Source organism: Anabas testudineus, chromosome 17 (assembly GCF_900324465.2).
Source record: "Anabas testudineus chromosome 17, fAnaTes1.2, whole genome shotgun sequence".
Taxonomy (NCBI): Eukaryota; Metazoa; Chordata; class Actinopteri; order Anabantiformes; family Anabantidae; genus Anabas; species Anabas testudineus.
The window spans coordinates 7,886,673-7,906,188 of NC_046626.1; the positions used below are offsets into that span (position 1 = coordinate 7,886,673).

A 19,516-nucleotide genomic window follows, 5' to 3' on the forward strand; every position below is an offset into this window, starting at 1 on the left:
TCAAGAATTGTTGATTTATATAAAGCTGGAAAGACTTTAGAAATTCACCAATCTACAGTTAGACAAACAATCTATAAATGTTTTTTTGTTTTTTTGTTTTACTTTTTCCATTTTTTTATTTCTTAACTTTTAAGTTCATGATTAGATCCTGTAAGGTAGTGTTTTCACCTGTGTTATTAACTCCTTAATCATTATTGTTTTTTTGTATTATGACTTTTATTCAGTCGCCGTGACGAGAAGCTCCTGGCTGCTTCGTGATCTCACGAGATTTGTACCGATGTAACGCGAGATCTCTGACGTCACCTTTTTAGCGCGGAGTTTGTTGTTGGCGGAAAAGCTGCAGCCTGACAGCGCACACTTTAATCCACCGTATTCTGGACAGAGAGAGTTATATATTTGATGTTTCATCGAAGGAGCAGTAGCTGATTAGTACATGGAGTTTTTATGATAGGGATATTTGGGAAACGGTTGTGTTTTGCGACCAACTAAAGCGGTAAGTGTTTTTGGCTCTTCAAACTTTAGCTAGCTAGCTTGAGCTCACATCCTTCCTCTAACATGAGGAAGACAAACAGCGCTCAGCTTAGCGCCACTCGGTCTCAGTCTCTGCTGGTTTGTCAATAACCACTTTCTTGATGAAGTGACTACAGTTCTCCATACACTGTCAGGTTTGATGTTACTTCCTTGAGTTAGTTTGACAGTGACAATGTAATCGCTAAACTGTAAAACCTAATCTTTTAAAGCTTTAGTGGGGTGTTTCTTATTTTTTCTGTGTCTTCCAGATGGAATCGTCTCCTGTCTGCACTGATGCCATCAGCACAAATGGGTGTTTCAAATCTGACAGAAGTTATAGGAAAAGCAAAGTCTCAAGTAAGTTGGAGACTTCCAGGCTTAAATCACAGTATTTCAGCATAATTGCGCCAGCAGATCAGAATCATGTTGTTATTAATAAAAAATAATCACTGAAAGTCTATAACAAAGTTGTTTTTTTTTTCCCCCAGGGGATGTTGAGATGGATATTGAGTCCCTTTACAAAGCTGTTCCTCAGTTGGCCAAGGTTTTTCGCATCATAGACAAAATCGGAGAAGGTAAACGCTCTCACAACTGTGTCCATGATTTGGAGTTTATAGTGTTTTCTGAAGAGAAACTTTTTGTCACAAGAATAATACAGAAGTTTCTTGCTTACCTTGTTGTATTCACTGGAGCATGTGTTTGACATGTAATGCAATAGGTACATTCAGCTCAGTTTACCTGGGTGAAGCTCAGTTGCGGGATGGGAGGAGAGAGATGTTTGCACTGAAACACCTCATCCCAACCAGCCATCCTACGCGCATTGCTGCAGAGCTTCAGTGTCTCACTGTGGTTGGGTAAGTCTGCTATTACTCTATGTTTAAAACCTACTGTATGTATTGTAGGTTGAGGGTACATATGAAATCTAAGAGTTTGTGCTCACAAAGTGGATAATGATGTAAAGAACCATTATCTCTCATAGCAGGTTAATCTGTTTTTTATAAAGGTTATTTTTAAGCTGTAGAAAATTGGTGTGTGGGCTCCTCATTTGTCTTCTGCATGATTCAGCCGGACCTACATCGATGGCTGGTTTGGCAAGATGTGCAGCATGAAATACAGTCATTTGAATACATGAATGTGAACGTATGTACGTTCAGTTTTTTTATTAGGATTTTCGGAGGTGACCTGCCAAGACTGGCATGACATAAGCAGAGAAATCGGTGAATCACTTGTTTATCTGTTAACAGAGGCAGAGAGAATGTGATGGGGGTGACATACTGCTTCAGGAAGGAGGACCACGTGGTGATTGTCATGCCCTACATGGAGCATCAAGCTATTGTGGTATGTACATCATCACAAATAGTTTTCTGCCAGGGATTCGGCTACTGCTTTTCATTCAGAATTTTGGGTGAATATGGTGTGTGCTGCATCCCCATAACATAACCACAAGGTTCCCAGATTGAGTTTGAGCTTCATACTTTTTTATCATACTCATACTGTTTCATGTCTATCAACTGTGAAATAAAGGCAACAAAATAATATTAAAAAAAAACATTATTTATGTAGTATCTGTATTGTTTGCTGATGTAAATTTGATCAAATAAAAATTTGTTCACCAGGAAATAATTGGGTCATTGAGTTTTGAAGAGGTCCGTCTGTACATCTACCACCTGTTGAGGGCCCTCAGACACATCCACCAGTTTGGTATCATTCACAGAGACATCAAACCAAACAACTTCCTCTATAACAGGAATAGCAAAACGTAAGTAGTGGGGGTGCTCTGTATAATTCCAAGTGCTAATAAAAAGTTTCTACGTTAGTAACACCCATCTAACGTGGACATTTTGAATTCTGGCTGGTGTTTGGGGTGTGAAAGAGAACAGATGGGGGTTCTAAGGCCACCTTATCTCAGCTATAGAAATGCTGTATGGACTGATTTTTTTCTGTTTCCCTGTTTAAAATGTGTATTTGTGTGTTCAGGTACGCACTGGTGGACTTTGGCCTGGCTCAGGGTACAGCTGACACCCAGATTGAACTGCTGAAGGTGGTGAGACAGAGGCCATCACAGAAAGGTGGAGGGTCTACAGGGGAACAAGACACTACACAGCGGAGCAAAGCACCACCTAAAGCCCTTCCCAAAACTGCCACCACAGTTTCCACCTCACTCACTCTGCCTCCACGGCAGTCCACAGCCTTACCGCCTTCTTCCTCCTCCTCATCCACCACCACATCTTCCTCAGCATCTCGGAAAGCACTGCTTAAAAAAGCGCGTTCTGTCACCACCTCTACCTCCCGCACAAAACCCACAAAGGTGTCTGCACTGACATGATTTTATTACCGTCAATGGTCTTTCTGTTAAATGTCCAGCAAGTTTGTGGTTCAAAAGTTCACAGGGTGTCACAAGTCTGAAGTAGGGCTAAGGACTTTCTAGACGGCTAAATTGAAGCATATGTGTTGTGTTTGGGTTCTGTCCTTCACCAGTGTGTTGATTTTAACTCAATTCTGCCATCCATGTTTGTTTGATTTAGGATTTATCAGGACTCCGCAAAGTGCCACGGCCCGTGTTTGGAGAGCGGAACCTGAACAGCTGCACTCCAGCTCCATCCACCACTAAACAAGCTGCCATTAAGACAGAAGTAAGTAGAATTGCACCTGTGTTGTAACAGTTCAGTAACACACAGTATTTGTAATAATTGAGATTAAAATGTAACGGTGACCATGGCTATTTGTGTATTTTAGCTTTAACTTCATAAAAACTCATTTCGTATTCCTGGTTTTCCTCAGCTGGTAAAGTCAGCTAAAACGGAGGACCCAGCCGCCCGAAGGTACTCTTCAGCCAGCCGGGGATCCCTGCCAGTCAGGACTCAGAGCAGCAGTCAGAAACCTCAGAGGACAGTACAGCAGGGCCTCACCTGTAACTGCTACCGGACTGACCGTGTTTGCAACATCTGCATGTCCAGGTAACAATAGAACCAAACATAGAACACTTCATTTATTCATCGCAAGTCAGAAATACAACTTGGTCCAAGGTCATTGTCAAAAATTTAAGAAACAGCAGACATCTATAAAACTAAATCTACCCAGGACATTAACTTTAAAACACAAAACTCCAAAATTGTTATGTGAAACAAGTTTGATTTCTGTGTTGCTGTTTTTACTGAAGGAAGCAGCAGGTGGCGCCAAGGGCTGGAACTCCAGGCTTCAGAGCACCAGAAGTCCTCACTAAGTGTCCCAACCAAGGAACAGGTCGGTACTCTCGGTACTCTACTGCTGCTATATCAGTGTGTTTTACTGTTTTTTTTCCTCACAAGTGAGCTGGTTATTCTTTTATTTTTAAGTTTTCTAAATTGCAGAGAAGCACATCTTACTGTCACTAATGTGAACTCCTGCATCTTCCTGTCTTACCTTCCTGTGCTGCAGCCATAGATGTGTGGTCAGCTGGTGTGATCCTGCTCTCACTGCTCAGTGGTCGTTACCCGTTCTTCAAAGCCAGCGATGACCTGATCGCTCTCACTCAGATTATGACCATACGAGGCTCCAGAGAGACCATCCAGGCTGCGAAGGCCTTTGGTGTGAAGTCTTATGTTTATTATTATTATTTATACTAGAAACAGATATTTGTATAATGTCACTGTGACAGAGCAGGGTGAAAGAATTCAGCTGCCTTAAAGTCCAGAAGACTCTTTGTAACGTAGCTTTCATCATCATTCAACTCATTCAGGCAAAGCTGTGGTGTGCAGTCGGGAGCTGCCTCGACAGGACCTCCGGACACTCTGTGAGACGCTGAGAGGACGAAGGCCATCACCAGATGATGAGACCATCAGAGACTCTCACACAACTGTTGATCTTAAAATCCAAGATGGAACCCCTGCACACCGTCCCACTAAAGAAACATTTGGCCAACATAAAGATAAGGCAGGTGAAACTGCTCTGTCTCTCTCTTCTAGTCTCTCAAAATATTCTGGGAGTAAAGAAACCTCCACTTGTCCCACTAAACGGAGCTCAGACACAAACTGCAAGGTGGAGGAGGATGAGAGAGGCTGGGACCGAGTTCCTGACGCAGCCTATGACCTGCTGGACCAGCTGCTGGACCTGAACCCTGCCACCAGGATTACAGCTGCTGAGGCCCTGCAGCACCCGTTGTTTAGAGACCTGTGAAACTACAGACTATCACTGAAACAGGAATCTTAGCTGGAGAGTTTTATATCCATGTGTTCCACATAATGGCATTGAAGAATTTAAATGCATTATTTAATGGCAGCTATGTTGTAGACTAAACTGTGAGGATGCATTTTAAATTCAAACATGTTTTTATTCTGCCAGGGACCTGGCAGTATGTTTACTATTGTCACTGCTCCCATAACACTTATTACTGGCTTGTAAGATATAATAGGGCTTATATTGATTATTTATACCTATTAAATTGTACAGTCTGCCTCGCTCCGTGTTTTCTAAATAAAGGCCAAACAAAATATCTATGTAAAGTAATTTTAAGTAGAACATTATATTGCACACGTTATGTGTCTCAAAATAATGACATGATTACATCAATTCTCATTTAAAGGTAAAAATACAGTTAGCAAAATATGTATTAGTAACTGGTAGAACTACTGGTGTTGTTTCTAGTAGTTATAACTTAAATATGAATTTAATGAACTGAGACACATAACAGGTGCCATCATTAAAAACAATATCTCATTCAGAATACACTTTACAGTACTTTATTTAACTTGTGTACAAAAGTTGAAAATGTATTACAGAAGCAATACAAACTTCTGAGCCACTGGATGTTTTAGGAAAACACTTTACAGTCGGACATAATTCTAAAATACTTACTGAAACTATCTTGAAGCACTTACAGTAGCGTGGTTATGTTAATAAATGATCACACATCCACAGAATCAGGGAACTGAAGACTTGAAGGCTTTTTTTAGTTGAGACAGGTGAGAATATGTGAAGCTGAACTCCAACTCAGCCTAAAGATTGTCTCTCACTTCAATGAGTTCCTCTATCCTCACCAGCACGCTCTCGATCATGTCGAATGTGTGCAAGGCTGAGTGCAAAGCCTGGATGGAAACACATTAAAAATTCAGTCCGGTTACTGCAGTGCTCCTCACAAGTGCAATAAGCAAGCGCTATTTAGTTGTGATATGACTGTGAAACAGTCACTAACCTGAATCTGCGATTCTGATGTCACGTTAGGCAGCGTCTCGTCACCAACAGACACAGAAAGCACCGACTCCTCTGTAGAAAACACACATTCATGCTGTCAAAACACAGCTATTGGGACTGAACATGGGATCAGCCCTAACATACCAAAAGTAGACCAGGAAATTGATTTGATTCACAGCCACAAAATTAATGGCAATATCATCCCAAATATCACAAAAATAGCATATCTACTTTTCCCAGACTTCTCTAACATAGTTTACGAAGGCTGAAACATAAACAATCAGTGTAAGGAGGAGAATGTTGGCCTGACCTTTGGCCTTGCTCTTCTTGGTCTCCATGGTGTTGTGGAGCTCCCTCTCATAGTGTGCTCTGGACATGTTTAATCCAACACGCAGAGGCTTCAAGAACGAATCTTCTATTTTATACAGTTCTGTCCAAATGCCCGTCTGAAGGATCACAACAGCAACAGAAAAGTTACATTAAGAGCTGCTACAACCACTTATATTGATCTGACAGACGTGACGTGATGTGAAAATGTTCTTTTCCATCTTTTGAGCAGCTGTTGCTGCCGAGATAAGTTATATTTCCTACATGACTGCAGTCTAGACAGCGCAGGACCAACAGCTGCACTCACCTGGTTCTCTGTCACTTTGTCTCTGATGACCAGGTAGCGCAGCAGGTTCAGCGACTCCATAACTCTGAGGAAAGACGAGCATGAAACATTCTTCTCCTCCAGAATAAAGCACTTTTTTTGGCTTTCTAGTATTGTTTCACTCTGAATCCCAGTCATGCTTCATAACATTCATAACTATTCTGTCATGTCATCACATATATAAAAGCAAATATAATCTGCGCCTCTTCCCATGTGCATCCTGGAATAGGCTCCAGGTCTTATACCTTTAAGCAGGATACAAAGTTTAGAAAATGAGTAGATGGAGTGTCACAGTGTGTGTGTGCTAACCTGTCTAGGTACTCCAGGAGGTCAGTCTCTGGGCCGTCTGGCAGACTCAGAACTTTACGTAACAGAGGGAGCAGATGGACTCCCTCAAACCACGTGTTACTGTTGCCTGGCTGAAGATCAGCAGAGAGAGAGACTTTTACTTGGACATACAACCCACAGCACCAATTAGCTGCTAGTTACTGCACAAAGACCTGTGACACACAGTAACCTCTGAAAATGAAAATGTCATCTGACCTGCAGGGCAGTATCTATCTGATTCTTGATGTTTTTGATGATGTAACCTTCAACTCCTGAGTGTTTACTGGTCTTCAGCATGTACCTGAAACAAGATGATGAAAAAAACCTCATTACACTGAGATGAACCAGAAAACATTTCCGATAACGTGCAAGGAGGAACAGTCGATCTTACTGGAAGAAAGTATGCTTGGCTTCAGTGTTAAACTTATCAATGCTCATCTGGAACACCTTCAGACCTCTGGTTCTCTGTTATAGAAGAAGAAAAAAATAACTAACAAGGTAAGTTATTTAAAAAACAGTAATGATTCAAACTCAAATTAAATACATGTACATTTGTTTATATATTCAATTTTTATATACATGTGACTTTAGAATTGCATTTATGTTGATGCACAGTGTAAAACATGTTACAGCAATGTTTTTATAAAATGACAAAGTATCTCCAGATGTGACGACTTACCAAATCATGTCTCGAACATATCGTCATGACCTTCACCAAGTTCTGAAATCAAATGTCGGCACCAGTGAGAATAATGCAGTAAAAGCTGCGTTCAGCATGAACAGGCTGTGTGGTTCGTGTGTGTTCACCTGAGGAACTGTGAGGAAGGTCTTAATCTCCAGCAGATCAGCCGGCAGGCTGCCATCCTCCACCCGCACCAGACACTTCTCATACAGTTCCTGTGTGATCAACAACATTTAGCCATCTTACTAAAGGTCCCAACCTGATGTAAGTAGTAACAGCAAGGTTCTCTCCACTTTTCATCTATACATCAAATTGTCCTGATGTTTAAACGGTATCGTGGCCTCAGCCTCAGTCAGAAAGAACATTATAATCAGTTTATAAGTTGCTCTGTCACCCAGGTCTTTCCAAATGTTAGAAGTCAGACTCTAAAAGTGTTACTGGTTTCTAACAGATGCATTTTAGTGGTTCACAGTGGGTGAAACGTCTGTTTCTTCGTAAGTGCGTCTTCTCAAAAACTTGGAAAATAACAAACTTGTTTTCAGAACATTGAAAAAAGTTCATTCAGTGTTGCATGTTGACTCACCAGTCCTTTTTGAATCCTGGTCTCCTTAGTTCTGAAAACACGTGAATAAAAATAATAGAAAGTAAATCAGTAAGTTATGAGGCATCATTACATAAACAATCAAAACAGTCAATATCTAACTTTAAACATCTGTGTTATCAGTTATGACAGTTACTTTATATTTTTAGAAATGTTTAATTTTATATAATTTAATATAGTTATTTATATACATATAAATATTCATATTTTATCCAGCAGAAATAATATGTAATGTCACGTCTGAGATAACAGCAGCTGCTTTAAAGACCCAAACAGCTGCAGTGTTCGCTAAACTGTGCTCCGATATGTCTTGAGGAAAGAACGCCGTATGATAACTTTACTGACAGCAAAGAACAGGTGTTATAACACTGTTTATAAATTCACCTGGACAGCAGGAGGCAGATGTGCTCCATGTTACACCGAAGGCAGAACACAGGACTGTAAATACAAGTGTAGTTAGAAGGATTTAGCAATGCATCTGAATTTCTAAATATTGTTTTAATAAGTATTAATGAATGGTGTGAATCATAATAATTTGAATTCAGTCTTTATCCAACTTTAAGTATATCAGCTTTAACGTATGGTAACACATATCTCTTCGGTCTTACCTGAAAACACTGGGGAATGTATCTGCAGCCAGGTGATGTACGAACACCAGGTGAGCGAGGCTGGCCAGAGACTCTTTAGGATAACGCACCTCCTCCTCCAGAAAGCCTGGAACCTGTTTTCTCTTCAGCAGAGGCTGGTACACAAGACTGGGGAGAGGCTCTCCGATAGCACTGAGGGTATTCTGTACAAAGCAAACAGATATGACCCATCGCCACATAAACTAATGCTACTAATGTCCACAATATTATAGTCCAGTCATGTCAAGTTCCTGTACCAGAATTTCTGTGGAAAACGTCCTGAGAGGGGACTCCACCAGAGTGTCAGGATCCTTAAGTTGGACCTCCAACAAAGGGTGACCCAGAGTTTTCATACAACTGCAGACCAGAAAAAAACACAGAGTCAGTGTTGGCACCAGTATCAGGGTTCACACAGTTTCAATCATAAATTAATGTAACAAAACACTCACGTGTGTTTATATTTCTCGTATAACAGTAACAACTAATTTCTCACTCACAACTTCAGCAGTTCTGTCCTCAGCTCATCCATGTTCTGGCCCCCCATCCTCTTGCCCTCACTCAGCTCTTCACTATTCTGAAGGTTTTGTTTGACCTCTTGGACAAAGGGCCTGATAAAGGTTATCAAGTTGGTGCAGCAACGACAAAGTGAGAAGACGTCGTCCTCCTCCTGTTCCTTGGTGTAAGGTAGAGGCAGTTTGGCCACCTGGTCCAGTACAGAGGACAGAGTCATGCCCAAGGACGAGGCTTTACGGCTGCCCAGACGCAGCAGTACTGAGAGGAAAACACACGTGATCGAGTAAGTGAAACAACTGGAGGGGCTGTGTTTGAGACGATCTGCGATTACAATTTGTATGATGTACGATATACAATGTGTACATGAGAAGCAAATGTTCTTACCTTTTTGTAGAGGGTTCAACAGCAGATGAAGACTCTCTGCTACTGTGTCAGGGTCATCCTGCTCCAGTTGCTCCAACAGGCCAATCAGCAGCTCTTTGGGTTGACATCTCTGCAAAACCAAAGTTCACCCTTAAAAACACATACACATTGCATCTGCAGATTTGTCAGTGGTATGTATTACACTGTAAACTATATCTGTTTCTCTGACATCCAATACTATGTGCTCTGTGTGGCCAGTAAAATAGTTCAGAGTATCTGGAGAGTAGATGAAAAGACCTCTAGCAGGTGGTTGAAAATCGCCAGGCATTGAGAAAGGTTCTTGTCTTCTTTCTTGATCAGAATCTGAATCAGGGGAGGCAGCAGGTTCCAACCCATACATCTCACTATGTCCTACAGAAAGAGCCACATTGGAGCATTATGAAGAGCAGTGTGCTACAGGCTGCAACAATAGACAGGATCAGCTTCGAGCAGTGTACCTGATTCTTTTCATCCAGGACAATGCTGAGAACCTGCACACTGTCTCCCTTCTCTATGCAGGACCTTCCAGCAACTGTGAAAATGTTGTGATCCTCACTGGTGTAGCTGTCATCAGGGAGCCCTTGCTGTGTGGAAGAGAAACAACTTCAGTCAATTAGTGTTGAAACAATTCAATTTGAGTGACATGTATCGATTAAATATTAATATATCGATTAAATGTATCAATAAGACATCGTAGTAGTCGAGACTAGATATGCTGAGAGACTGCACAATGAGTTGTTGTACAGTCTGAAAGGTAGGGTCTGATCTTTCAGACCTCAATGAAGGTTGTGTGTTCGAATGCAGCTAAACTACAGAATCATAAAGACAGTAAAGAGAAATCACCAATGCTCACAGTATATAAATACATTCACATGATTTGTACTGAATGGATTAGCTACATGACTCTATTGAATGTGTGACGACTCTATTAAGCAACAGAAATGTTGTAAGAATGGATGGATGGATGGATGGATGGATGGATGGAGTGTGTTCCACACAGCCTGGACTCACACATCTCTGAACCACATCACTGAACTGTTCCAGAGCCATGGCTGCTGTCTTCAGGTGTTTATCTCCACACAGCACTGTCAGTCCTCAAAAACAAACAACACAAGTCAAAAAGACTGTTTATTAAGATAACTACGTGATATTCAAGAATCACAAAACTAAATTGCATCATTTATTTGTACGGACATATTGATTATGTAAAGATAAATGTCAGATAAACTTTATGGAGCTCTGTGTGGGCAAAAAGAGGAGAGTTGAATGAATGCTAATGTGGGTACTCAGAGTTAGCTTAGCGGGTATACTGAAAATAAAACATTTCTTGCTCCTTAACTCAGCCACACACAGAAGCCAACAATAAAACTCTTTGGCGAATATAACACTGATAAATAAGAGAATACACACCTTAGCTACATTTCTTAGAGAAGCATCCCGGTGAAAACTACCATGCTAACGGAGGAGCGCGCAAACGGGTGGATTGTCCGTGTGGGCTCGCCGTAGAATCAAATACGTCATAGGTCAAAGTTGAACAGGCGACAACAGAAACAGCATGGAGACGGTGGAGACGAGAAGGAGTGGAGGTTCCTCTAAAACCTCGAAAAAAGGTTAGATTCATTTATCTTTACATCTTTTCCTCAACACGCTGACTTATATTCAGTGAGAAACAGTTGTTTTACATTAAAACTGTGTTGTTGTTTGTGTGACAGGTGGTAAACGCGTCAAGGCACTGACCCCTGAAGAGGAGGCACGAAGGTGTGAATGGGCATCTTTCATTCAATGCTGATATGTGGTGTACTGTTTCACACATGAATACTTTACTCTATTCTTATCCATTTTCTACAGGTAACTGTAGTACCACTTGTCAGTAAGTGTATGTAAGAATAACACCGAGACTCATTCAAATGTTTGGACTGTATCCTGTGTCAGGAGAGAGGAAGTAAAGGAGAGGCTGAGGGAGAAGTTGGAGCTAGAGAAGAGAGCCTTGAAGGTGGTGGAGCGTCTCCTGGAGGACAGTGTTGCTGAAGAGTTCCTGGTTGACTGTGTATGTATCACTTTGTAAGTTCAGTTTTGCTGTGGACCAGCACAGCTCACCCCTTTTAAACAAGATAACTTATGACATATCACAGGCTCTGACGCTGCAGTCTGTGAAAGTCCTGAGGAGTGACCTTCCTTCTTGCTTGCATAAAAAAAAAAAAAAAAAAACTTTTGTAAAATTGTGTAAAACACTTTTACACAATATACTATCCAGCTCATAGCAAAGCTTCTCTGCCTCACGACTCAACAGCCACACAAACAATAAACACAAATCCATGTCAAACACCAACCTTCCAGATGGGGTTATTGCACCAAGCAGATAACTCTGTTATCTATCTGTTTTAAAGAATTAATATTTACAACTAAGACACATCTGTAGCATCAAGTGTGTTTTTATGTTTTCTCCTGTCTTTACAGGCCAAGTTCATCACTCAGGCTAATTACAAAGATGCTATAGAGGAGAGATTCATTGCTAAACTGTGTGGTTATCCCATATGTCCAAATAAACTGGGCAAGGTAAAACCTTTCTGTGAAGCAGTTGTCATTGTGTTTCATCTTTCGTGGTTTTATTATTGATTCATTTCTACTCTTTGTAGATCCCTACGCAACAGTATAAAATTAGTACAAAGACCAACAAAGTGTACGACATCACTGAACGCAAGGTTAGTTCTTCTATAATAAGAGCATTTTGTACAGTGACTGAAAATGTTTATTAGAAACAATCACAATAAACATTTTTATAATTCAATCTCTCTCTTGTGTTTAGTGTTTTTGTAGTAACTTCTGCTACAAAGCATCCAAAGAGTTTGAGCTACAAATACCAAAGACAGCTCTTTGGCTTAGGCAGCATGAAAGGTGTGTTTGCTGTTCTCATCTCTGCTGTGAATCACAAATATGAACTCACTGAATTTAATAATGTTTTACTTATGAAGACACTGTTACTTCTTTTTAAAGCCCTCCGGAAATTAGGCTGATGAAGAAAGGAGATATGTATGTATGATCTTCAGTATTTACATTCCAGTCAATTTGAATATAAGGTCATCAACATATGCAATCAAGGTGTGATAATAAAAAACTGACCCATTTATTGTAACCTATGTTTGTTAAGTGGGAGCTCTGGTGAAGAGGTGATGCTGTCAGAGAGGCGTCTCCAAGAGGAGGACATAGAGAATCCACTGACTGCCCTACCTGAAGACTCTCACAGCTCTAAGCTGAGTTCGGCTGCAGCTGGCCTCAGCCACAGCGACAGCAGTGACATAGAACAGGAGCAGGACTTTGTCTCCAGTGTAGTCTCCCAGAAACAGGGACGCAGGGTGCACTGGGGTGACCTTCCCAAACACACAGATGAAGACAAGAAAGAAGAACATGCGAAGGTAGAGAGGAGACAGCAACAGAGGGGAAAAGAGGACAAAGAAAAGAAAGAAGAATGTGCGTCTAGAACAGAACAGCTGCACAGAAGAAATACTGAACAGGTGCTGCCAGAGGACAGAGAGTTGCCAGAGGAGGCAAGTGTGGAAGAGGCTACAGCTAAGCTGAATTTGTGCAGTTTATCTCAGGCAGTCACTCATAGCACTTCTCTGCCTGATGACTCAATAGCCACACAACCAATAAACACAACTCCATGTTCTGTGTCTTGTACAGAGCTAAACCCCCCTACAGAAAGCAAACCTCAGCTTGATCTTTCTCATTCAACTTTAACCAGCACTTCTAATCAGAACAATCACAGCGTGAGATTACAAAACCAGTCAGATTTCAATATCACCCAGATGGGTATGAGCAAGAAAGGGGCAGCGGGGCTACGAGACCTGCTCAAGAACCAAAGTCCTGCACTGAGATCCGACTCTATCCGGCTGAAGCTTCTTGAAAGCTTGAAAAGAACTTTGAAGGAATGGAGCACAGATGAAACTCTGATGTTTCTGTATGGAGCCGATCACTCACTAGGCTCTCCCTTTGCCGACGTAAAAGAAGAAAACGAGAAGTTGGAGGAGGAGTTAGACGAAGACGATCTTGAGGATGAGGTGACAATGGAGGTCGAAGGTGGGGTGAGTGATCGGAGGCCGTCAGCTGCTGCTCCAGACTATGAGACACTCCGGAAGGAGACCCAGCAGATGGAGCTCAGGATTAGTGAGTTTTACAAAGGGACCTGGATTCGGCCTGAGGAGTTGGAGGAGTCCAATGAAAACGAGGTGAGTCGGGCAAGTGGAAAAATAAAGGAGAAGAGAGGAGGGGTGTGAATTGAGCGACTTGTTGTAAGAATCAGTCACCACATGGAGGCACTCTATTATTGTGTCTAATACATTATATAAGCAAATTTGATTGGTACAGCACAAGTACTTTCTACACTAAGATTTGCTTTTTCTTTCACATTTTGCTTGTTCTCCCACTAGGCGACTCTCAAAGACCAGTGCACGAAGAATCCAGCTCTACCACTTGTTGACTCTAATGCTCAGCACCTCATCCAGAAACGTATCACAGTGGAGAAGCTCACCAGCTGGTGTGTGTGTCTTAACTACATTTATTTTCAAAAGTTTGCATCTTGTATTTGTAAACACCTACATACACAAACACCCCAAAACTCTCATTAGCATATTTCAGCTGTGAACCACCATCAAGTTAAGTCTCTTTCATAGGTTCACTGACAGTTCTTAGGTTTGCCGATCCTTTTCAGTTCCCTTGAAGAGTGTGAATGTATTGAAGGCCAAAAATAATTGATCGTTTAGTTGTATTTGTTTTTCTGTCTCATCTTTTTGACTCTGTGTTGTGCAGTCTCAGAAACATTGTGGGGCCGCTGCGTCTCACCATGAGTGACATCTCTACCCACCTGAACAACCTGGTCCGGACTTTCAGGTCAGTGCAAAAAACACAATTCACACACCACCACCTCTGCAAGTCTGCCATCACAAGATTACAGATTTCACATGCAGACTGAAAATATTTTAGGAAAATTGGTTAATAATTATTAAGAAGACAAATAACAGTGTAGTGCCAGAGCCAACAGCTGATGTTGTTGATGTTAATGTTTTACTGCGAATGATTTGCAGTGTGACGTTTTCTTTTTAGACTCGAATGTACACCAGATTTATTATTACCAGTTTTTTATTATGTACACTCGACACTGTCAGTTGTTAGATTTGTTATTTACAGATGGATTTTATTTAAATTCCACAACATTGTTGGACGAAGTGAAGAACTCTGGTTCCCCCTACAGGTAGACATGCACCATGACAACAATCAAAGTTTGATTGAATGTCTGTAGATTTCAGACATTCTGACATGTTATAGCAGAAACAGCACAGGTGTAGTTATATTACATTATATAATAAGAAATATACAGAACATTTAAATGTAATGAACTGTCACTGATGTGATGACATCAGTGCTTTCTGTGCTGTGACATAGTCTGTTGTAAGGAGACTTGTTACATATTCGGTTTCTTTAAGCCACTGTACACCTACACAAGTGTTCTCACTTTAAAATAATTAGACCAGCACTCAGGTCGACGGTGGGTGGAGCCATGCTGTCATTAGATTTCCCCAGCCAATAGTAAGCCTTTTCATCACCTGTTATGGTCTAGTAACAAATAAAATTAACGATGGCTGTGTTCAAGTGTCAGTTTAAGATCTGACAGTAAACCAACGTGGACTGAAACCGAAGTCACTAAATGCAATTCAGCCATCGTTAATTATATTCTATTTTATTTAATTATGTTACTTATTTTAGTACGATGACATATCAAAACTTATTTTGTTACAAAGCATCTCCCGCATCTCCCACCCAAACAGGTGTGAGAAAACAAATTTGAGGTGAAGAAATGAAATGCACACAAGGTCTAATTAAAGAAAATACATGAACACATTTGTGTTTCTTGCTGGATCTTTTTTTTTTTTTCCAGGCAATTTTATTTTGTATGATTTTATTGGAACATTATAGCAGTGTTAGTTACATAATAGAAACAATTTATCACTAAAGTGAGAGTGGACCAAGAAAGTCCAAGAAAAATATCAGTTGTTTGATGTTGTTAAAAAGAAAAATACTAGTAACACTTGCCCAAATTGAACTTTTCCTGCCATAGAGAAACATTGTGTGCTCATTGCCTGGTGTTTTCACCAAGATTGCCATTAAATCACTGTGTCACCACAGGCAGCAGAGCAACACCTCCTGAGTCCTGTTTCCAGGAATTCTCTTTGTGCTGTCAAGAGACCCAAGTGACAGGAGGCTCAGACCAAAGAATATACACAGTGCTGTCAGAGGAACATACATCACTGCACTATTGCAGGCAGCGTTTGTAACGAATGATGTAGCCTCATGCACGTTTTGTTTTGCTAGTCAAATTATATTCAGACAGTGATTTTTGGCATCCATCATTAGACGGTTGCTCAATCAAGAGTTACTATATGTGTGTGTATTTTATCTCCAATACAACACCATCAAACAGCCTTACATGACATCATTGTTTAAGTTAGGACTGAGTCGTTGCTCATCAGCACTGAACCATGGCTTTTTTCTTTTTTTTTCTCCTCATCACAGGTTCACCAACAAAAACATCATACACAAAACTCCAGAGTGGACCCTTATAGCCGTGGTGCTTCTTCACCTGTAAGTTTACACAGAGTGTGTGTGTGTGTTTGTGTGTGTGTGTGTGTGTGTGTGTGTGTGTTATGAATGTGTTACTCTAGTGTTAAAAGGATTCAGCGTGATGGCATAACATTGTGGCCCAATCAGAGGGGACAGGAGTGAGAGAGGGGGAAAAAAATATGACGAGCAAATCAAGGAACATTGTTTCCCAAGAAATACACCCTGTCAGCAAACTCATAAATACTGTCTGCAAGTGTGCAACTGTTTGTGTTATCATAGCGTTAAAAATGTAATAGTCGTATTGGAACTAAAACTGTAATATAATGGTGTGTTGTAACTTTCTGTTGTATTAACAGATTGGTGGTGTCCTCAAATCAAAGCGACACAACAAGCATGTTTGCACAGTTTGTTCTTTATTCACAAAAGAAAACAAGTCATTTTTTCTAGTGTGACTTGGATTCACCTGTTATTTCAAAGCTTTGTGTTGTCTTTCACAATACACTATATGGTGTGGCATTGTGTAGCCCATGCCATATGGTGTGTGTGTGTGTATGTGTATTGCTGGCAGTTCATGGACAGTTCCGTGCTGCTCCCGCCTGAGTACACACAGACGCCTTATGGCCTTATCTCCATCTAATTGCCCCTCTCCAGATCCGTGATGCAGGACAGAAGGCACACACAAGCAGCCCTGCACACTGTCAAGTTAAATACACACACACAATAGTTCCTCTGTATACATCAGAGTAAAATGGGCACTTGAAATTGCCCTGACTGGGAAAACTTTCACCTGATGCTGAGCTGACTCTGATTTATGACTCCCTCACTGGCTCCAGGTCGGTTTGCACCAATAACTTACATTGTAAGAACAAAAGAATACAGTAAGTGTTTTGCAGCTTGTGGTACAGTAGGTAACACAAATCTGTCACTATTAAAGCACGGGAAAAACTGCATTATGAGATCATGAAATCATGGACAAGCTGAGGTTTTGTGGCTAAAGTGTATAAAGGTTATAAAAATTCCTGTTTTTTCTATCTCATCTTAATGTAAGTTTTAACATAATTCTCCTACTCAAGCGTTCAGTAATGTTCTGGGAATTGAATTTAAAAAAACAACCAAAGAGTTTGGGGTGTGATTAAAAACGTGAGCACATACATTTCTAAAATAACATGGTAGATTAACATTTCGTTAAATATAGTGTAAGTTTATGTGTTAGCTCTCCAAGATGTAGGAAGGACCAAGACTGTGTAACTGTCTAAATACTTAACATCAGGACAAAGTGTAAACGTTTAAAAGAACTGCTGTAAAGATTTGATCTGACTGATTTGACTCTAACTGATGAACCGCTTTATAATCTGAGTTTTGTTTTCCTCCATGTTTAGATATTGTGATAGTCACACAACAACTTATCAGTTAATATTAGCAGTTATTTTATTTTATTATTATTATTTTTGGTCCATCTTGGATAATCAGCTCTTTTGGAAACATTCTTTGTCTGGTGTCTCGTTGCTACTCTATGATTTCATTAGTTCACGTTTAACTTTAAGCTTCTCCATCCTTCCATTCCTCCATCATGAATAATTTGGTGTGCTGTCTTATCTGTCTGCTGCATGGCAGCTGTGTTGCTGGCCTGGCCTCTATTGTTCAGGCCAGCTGAATAATGGATGCCCCCCTGCAACACTAGACCCCAGGGTGAACCGGAGATTAACCATAAGTGCACCTCCACACAGGTAGTAGACAGGACAGGTAGAAAGGGAGGGAGGGGTGGGGGGGGGGGTGGAAGGTCGGAGAGATGAAGGAGTTCAAATGAAAGGTAGCAAACAGTGGAGGTAAACAATCTTTACATAAGGGTTTTGATCTGTGCTGATTTGACAGGTTATGACACAGTTTGAGTACAGATATGAAATCACAGATGAGTGCAGTCATAATAATCAGACACTTAAAAGTCATAAAGTTTAATTTAACGATCGTGGAACAAATTAGACTTTTAAAAACTTTAAGATGTGCAGATTTTTTTTGAAGCAGATTAACATCAATGATATAAATATGGCAGATAAAATATTAGAAACATGTCTCAGCATGATATAAACTACATCCTTCACATGACGTGACTACCATTAAGTTCAGTGACGTTCAACAGGGAAGACAACTAATTAAGTACCTAATAAACTGGCTACAGACTGTAGACGTGTCAGACTGTATCACAAGTACAGTCACACATTTGTTTAATGATGCAGTGTGAAGGAATTTAACAAATGCTATATACTTCATAATACTTCATCCATGTAAATGTGATGAATGAGATAAAAAAAACAGGCTAAAAATGTGCATTTAGAAACACTATTCAGTGAGCTTATTTCTTCCACGGAGCTTTCCTGATGCCTTCACATGTAGAACATTTTAAACATTTTAGTCACCAGCATTACGACTGTGAGAAAACATGTGGCTCAAATTAGAAGTTCACATAATAACGTGTTGAACAGTTGACCACTCAGTTTTAGGACAGTCACTGGTGTCTTACTGAGGTGTGTCCTCGTGTATTCATCACAAACTAAACATGTTTATGATCACATTAATTGTTGTTCTGATGCGTATGCGATTGTGGATATTTTGTTTCAGGTTGTCTGAGGTGTCTCCTGTAGTGCGGGAGGCCTTGGAGAAGCCAGCATCCGTCCAGTATCTGAACACACTGATGGAAGAGCTCAGTCTCCAGGAGCAGGATCTGCTGAACTTAGTGCGGCTGTTTAAAAACCTGACACACTGACATGCTCTCACACAGAGAGTCGTCCATTCATGTAGAATTAAATAAACACACACTCAGCATATGACTGTATGAAATAAAGATGTTTTATACATTAAAAAAATATGGAGCCTTCATGTTTTATGTGTTTGCTTGGAGGTTCGGTCACAACACAAACTGATGTAGGATGTAGGAGTGGAGACAAATGCACAATCTGTGATGAGATGGGAGCAAATCAGATCCTTGAAGTTTTAGAGCTGTGGATGTTTAACCTCTGCAGGGCCAAATAAATCACACCCAGCTTTTCCCAGTGAAAGCACCATGTGGAGCCGCTGCTGTCATAAAAGTGACGCTATTTCTCCAGACTTCCTTCACATGCAGGTTTATGGCACCATAATGTGATTTGTTATATGGGCATGTTCACAATGCGTGTGTCTGAAAATATTTGGTTTTGACCAGGTGGCGCATGCAACAAAACGTTTTTCTCTTTAATAGAGGAGATATAACTTGGAGCTGTCATGCAGATTGGGGACGTGATTGATGACCCGAAAGGGCTGAACGCAGCTTCTCGTTTTTTTTTTGCAACGTACAGATCGAGACAGAGGATTTCAAAAAAGTGTTTTGCAATTTTGTCTGTGTGTTTAAAAAAAATAAAAAATAAAAAAAATGGCAAGAAAAGCTT

General features: G+C 40.6%; 3 protein-coding genes across 5 annotated transcripts; 2 read left to right on the forward strand and 1 right to left on the reverse strand.

Annotated features, from left to right (window-relative positions):
* The first annotated feature begins 285 nt into the window (after positions 1–285).
* Positions 286–4,984, forward strand: cdc7 (cell division cycle 7 homolog (S. cerevisiae)). Its single transcript, XM_026375463.1, has 12 exons — positions 286–493; positions 780–867; positions 999–1,085; positions 1,229–1,364; positions 1,755–1,848; positions 2,127–2,269; positions 2,488–2,818; positions 3,036–3,143; positions 3,292–3,467; positions 3,671–3,753; positions 3,928–4,077; positions 4,229–4,984. Exons 2-12 carry the CDS (start codon positions 780–782, stop codon positions 4,663–4,665), a joined length of 1,833 nt encoding a protein of 610 aa, XP_026231248.1. The 5' UTR covers positions 286–493; the 3' UTR covers positions 4,666–4,984.
* A 285-nt stretch (positions 4,985–5,269) lies between these two features.
* glmna (glomulin, FKBP associated protein a) lies at positions 5,270–10,976 on the reverse strand. Its single transcript, XM_026375464.1, has 19 exons — positions 10,893–10,976; positions 10,494–10,576; positions 9,941–10,066; positions 9,741–9,854; positions 9,465–9,573; positions 9,065–9,338; positions 8,825–8,924; positions 8,550–8,731; positions 8,326–8,379; positions 7,924–7,954; positions 7,466–7,555; positions 7,338–7,379; positions 7,050–7,123; positions 6,875–6,959; positions 6,641–6,750; positions 6,314–6,377; positions 5,990–6,125; positions 5,681–5,751; positions 5,270–5,573 (listed from the first exon to the last, which is right to left on the reverse strand). The coding sequence occupies exons 2-19, from the start codon at positions 10,530–10,532 to the stop codon at positions 5,484–5,486; spliced, it is 1,791 nt and encodes a 596-aa protein (XP_026231249.1). The 5' UTR covers positions 10,533–10,576; positions 10,893–10,976; the 3' UTR covers positions 5,270–5,483.
* A 29-nt stretch (positions 10,977–11,005) lies between these two features.
* On the forward strand, positions 11,006–19,398 carry rpap2 (RNA polymerase II associated protein 2). 3 transcript variants are annotated; one of them, XM_026375369.2, is made up of 12 exons: positions 11,006–11,092; positions 11,195–11,240; positions 11,415–11,529; positions 11,940–12,038; positions 12,119–12,184; positions 12,289–12,377; positions 12,477–12,512; positions 12,631–13,708; positions 13,910–14,016; positions 14,289–14,369; positions 16,050–16,118; positions 18,714–19,397. In XM_026375369.2, exons 1-12 carry the CDS (start codon positions 11,038–11,040, stop codon positions 18,856–18,858), a joined length of 1,986 nt encoding a protein of 661 aa, XP_026231154.1. In that variant the 5' UTR covers positions 11,006–11,037; the 3' UTR covers positions 18,859–19,397. The 3 variants fall into 3 exon arrangements, with proteins under 3 accessions (XP_026231154.1, XP_026231155.1, XP_026231156.1); XM_026375370.1 differs by lacking the exons at positions 16,050–16,118; positions 18,714–19,397 and adding an exon at positions 15,663–16,036; XM_026375371.2 differs by lacking the exons at positions 11,006–11,092; positions 11,195–11,240 and having other exon boundaries at positions 11,462–11,543; positions 18,714–19,398.
* The last annotated feature ends 118 nt before the right edge of the window (positions 19,399–19,516 follow it).

What these genes read in the sequence shown, in the direction of transcription:
- cdc7 (XM_026375463.1), top strand. Translation starts at nt 780, where the DNA reads ATGGAATCGTCTCCTGTCTGCACTGATGCCATCAGCACAAATGGGTGT. An exon ending in CAGTGTCTCACTGTGGTTGG is followed by an intron (nt 1,365 to 1,754) that starts GTAAGTCTGCTA and finishes ATCTGTTAACAG; the next exon opens with AGGCAGAGAGAATGTGATGG. An exon ending in TGGAGCATCAAGCTATTGTG is followed by an intron (nt 1,849 to 2,126) that starts GTATGTACATCA and finishes TTTGTTCACCAG; the next exon opens with GAAATAATTGGGTCATTGAG.
- glmna (XM_026375464.1), bottom strand. Translation starts at nt 10,532, where the DNA reads ATGGCTCTGGAACAGTTCAGTGATGTGGTTCAGAGATGT. An exon ending in ACATTCCCCAGTGTTTTCAG is followed by an intron (nt 8,380 to 8,549) that starts GTAAGACCGAAG and finishes TTGTATTTACAG; the next exon opens with TCCTGTGTTCTGCCTTCGGT. An exon ending in ACAAAGTGACAGAGAACCAG is followed by an intron (nt 6,126 to 6,313) that starts GTGAGTGCAGCT and finishes GTGATCCTTCAG; the next exon opens with ACGGGCATTTGGACAGAACT.
- rpap2 (XM_026375369.2), top strand. Translation starts at nt 11,038, where the DNA reads ATGGAGACGGTGGAGACGAGAAGGAGTGGAGGTTCCTCTAAAACCTCG. An exon ending in AACCTGGTCCGGACTTTCAG is followed by an intron (nt 14,370 to 16,049) that starts GTCAGTGCAAAA and finishes TCCTCATCACAG; the next exon opens with GTTCACCAACAAAAACATCA. An exon ending in GCCGTGGTGCTTCTTCACCT is followed by an intron (nt 16,119 to 18,713) that starts GTAAGTTTACAC and finishes ATTTTGTTTCAG; the next exon opens with GTTGTCTGAGGTGTCTCCTG.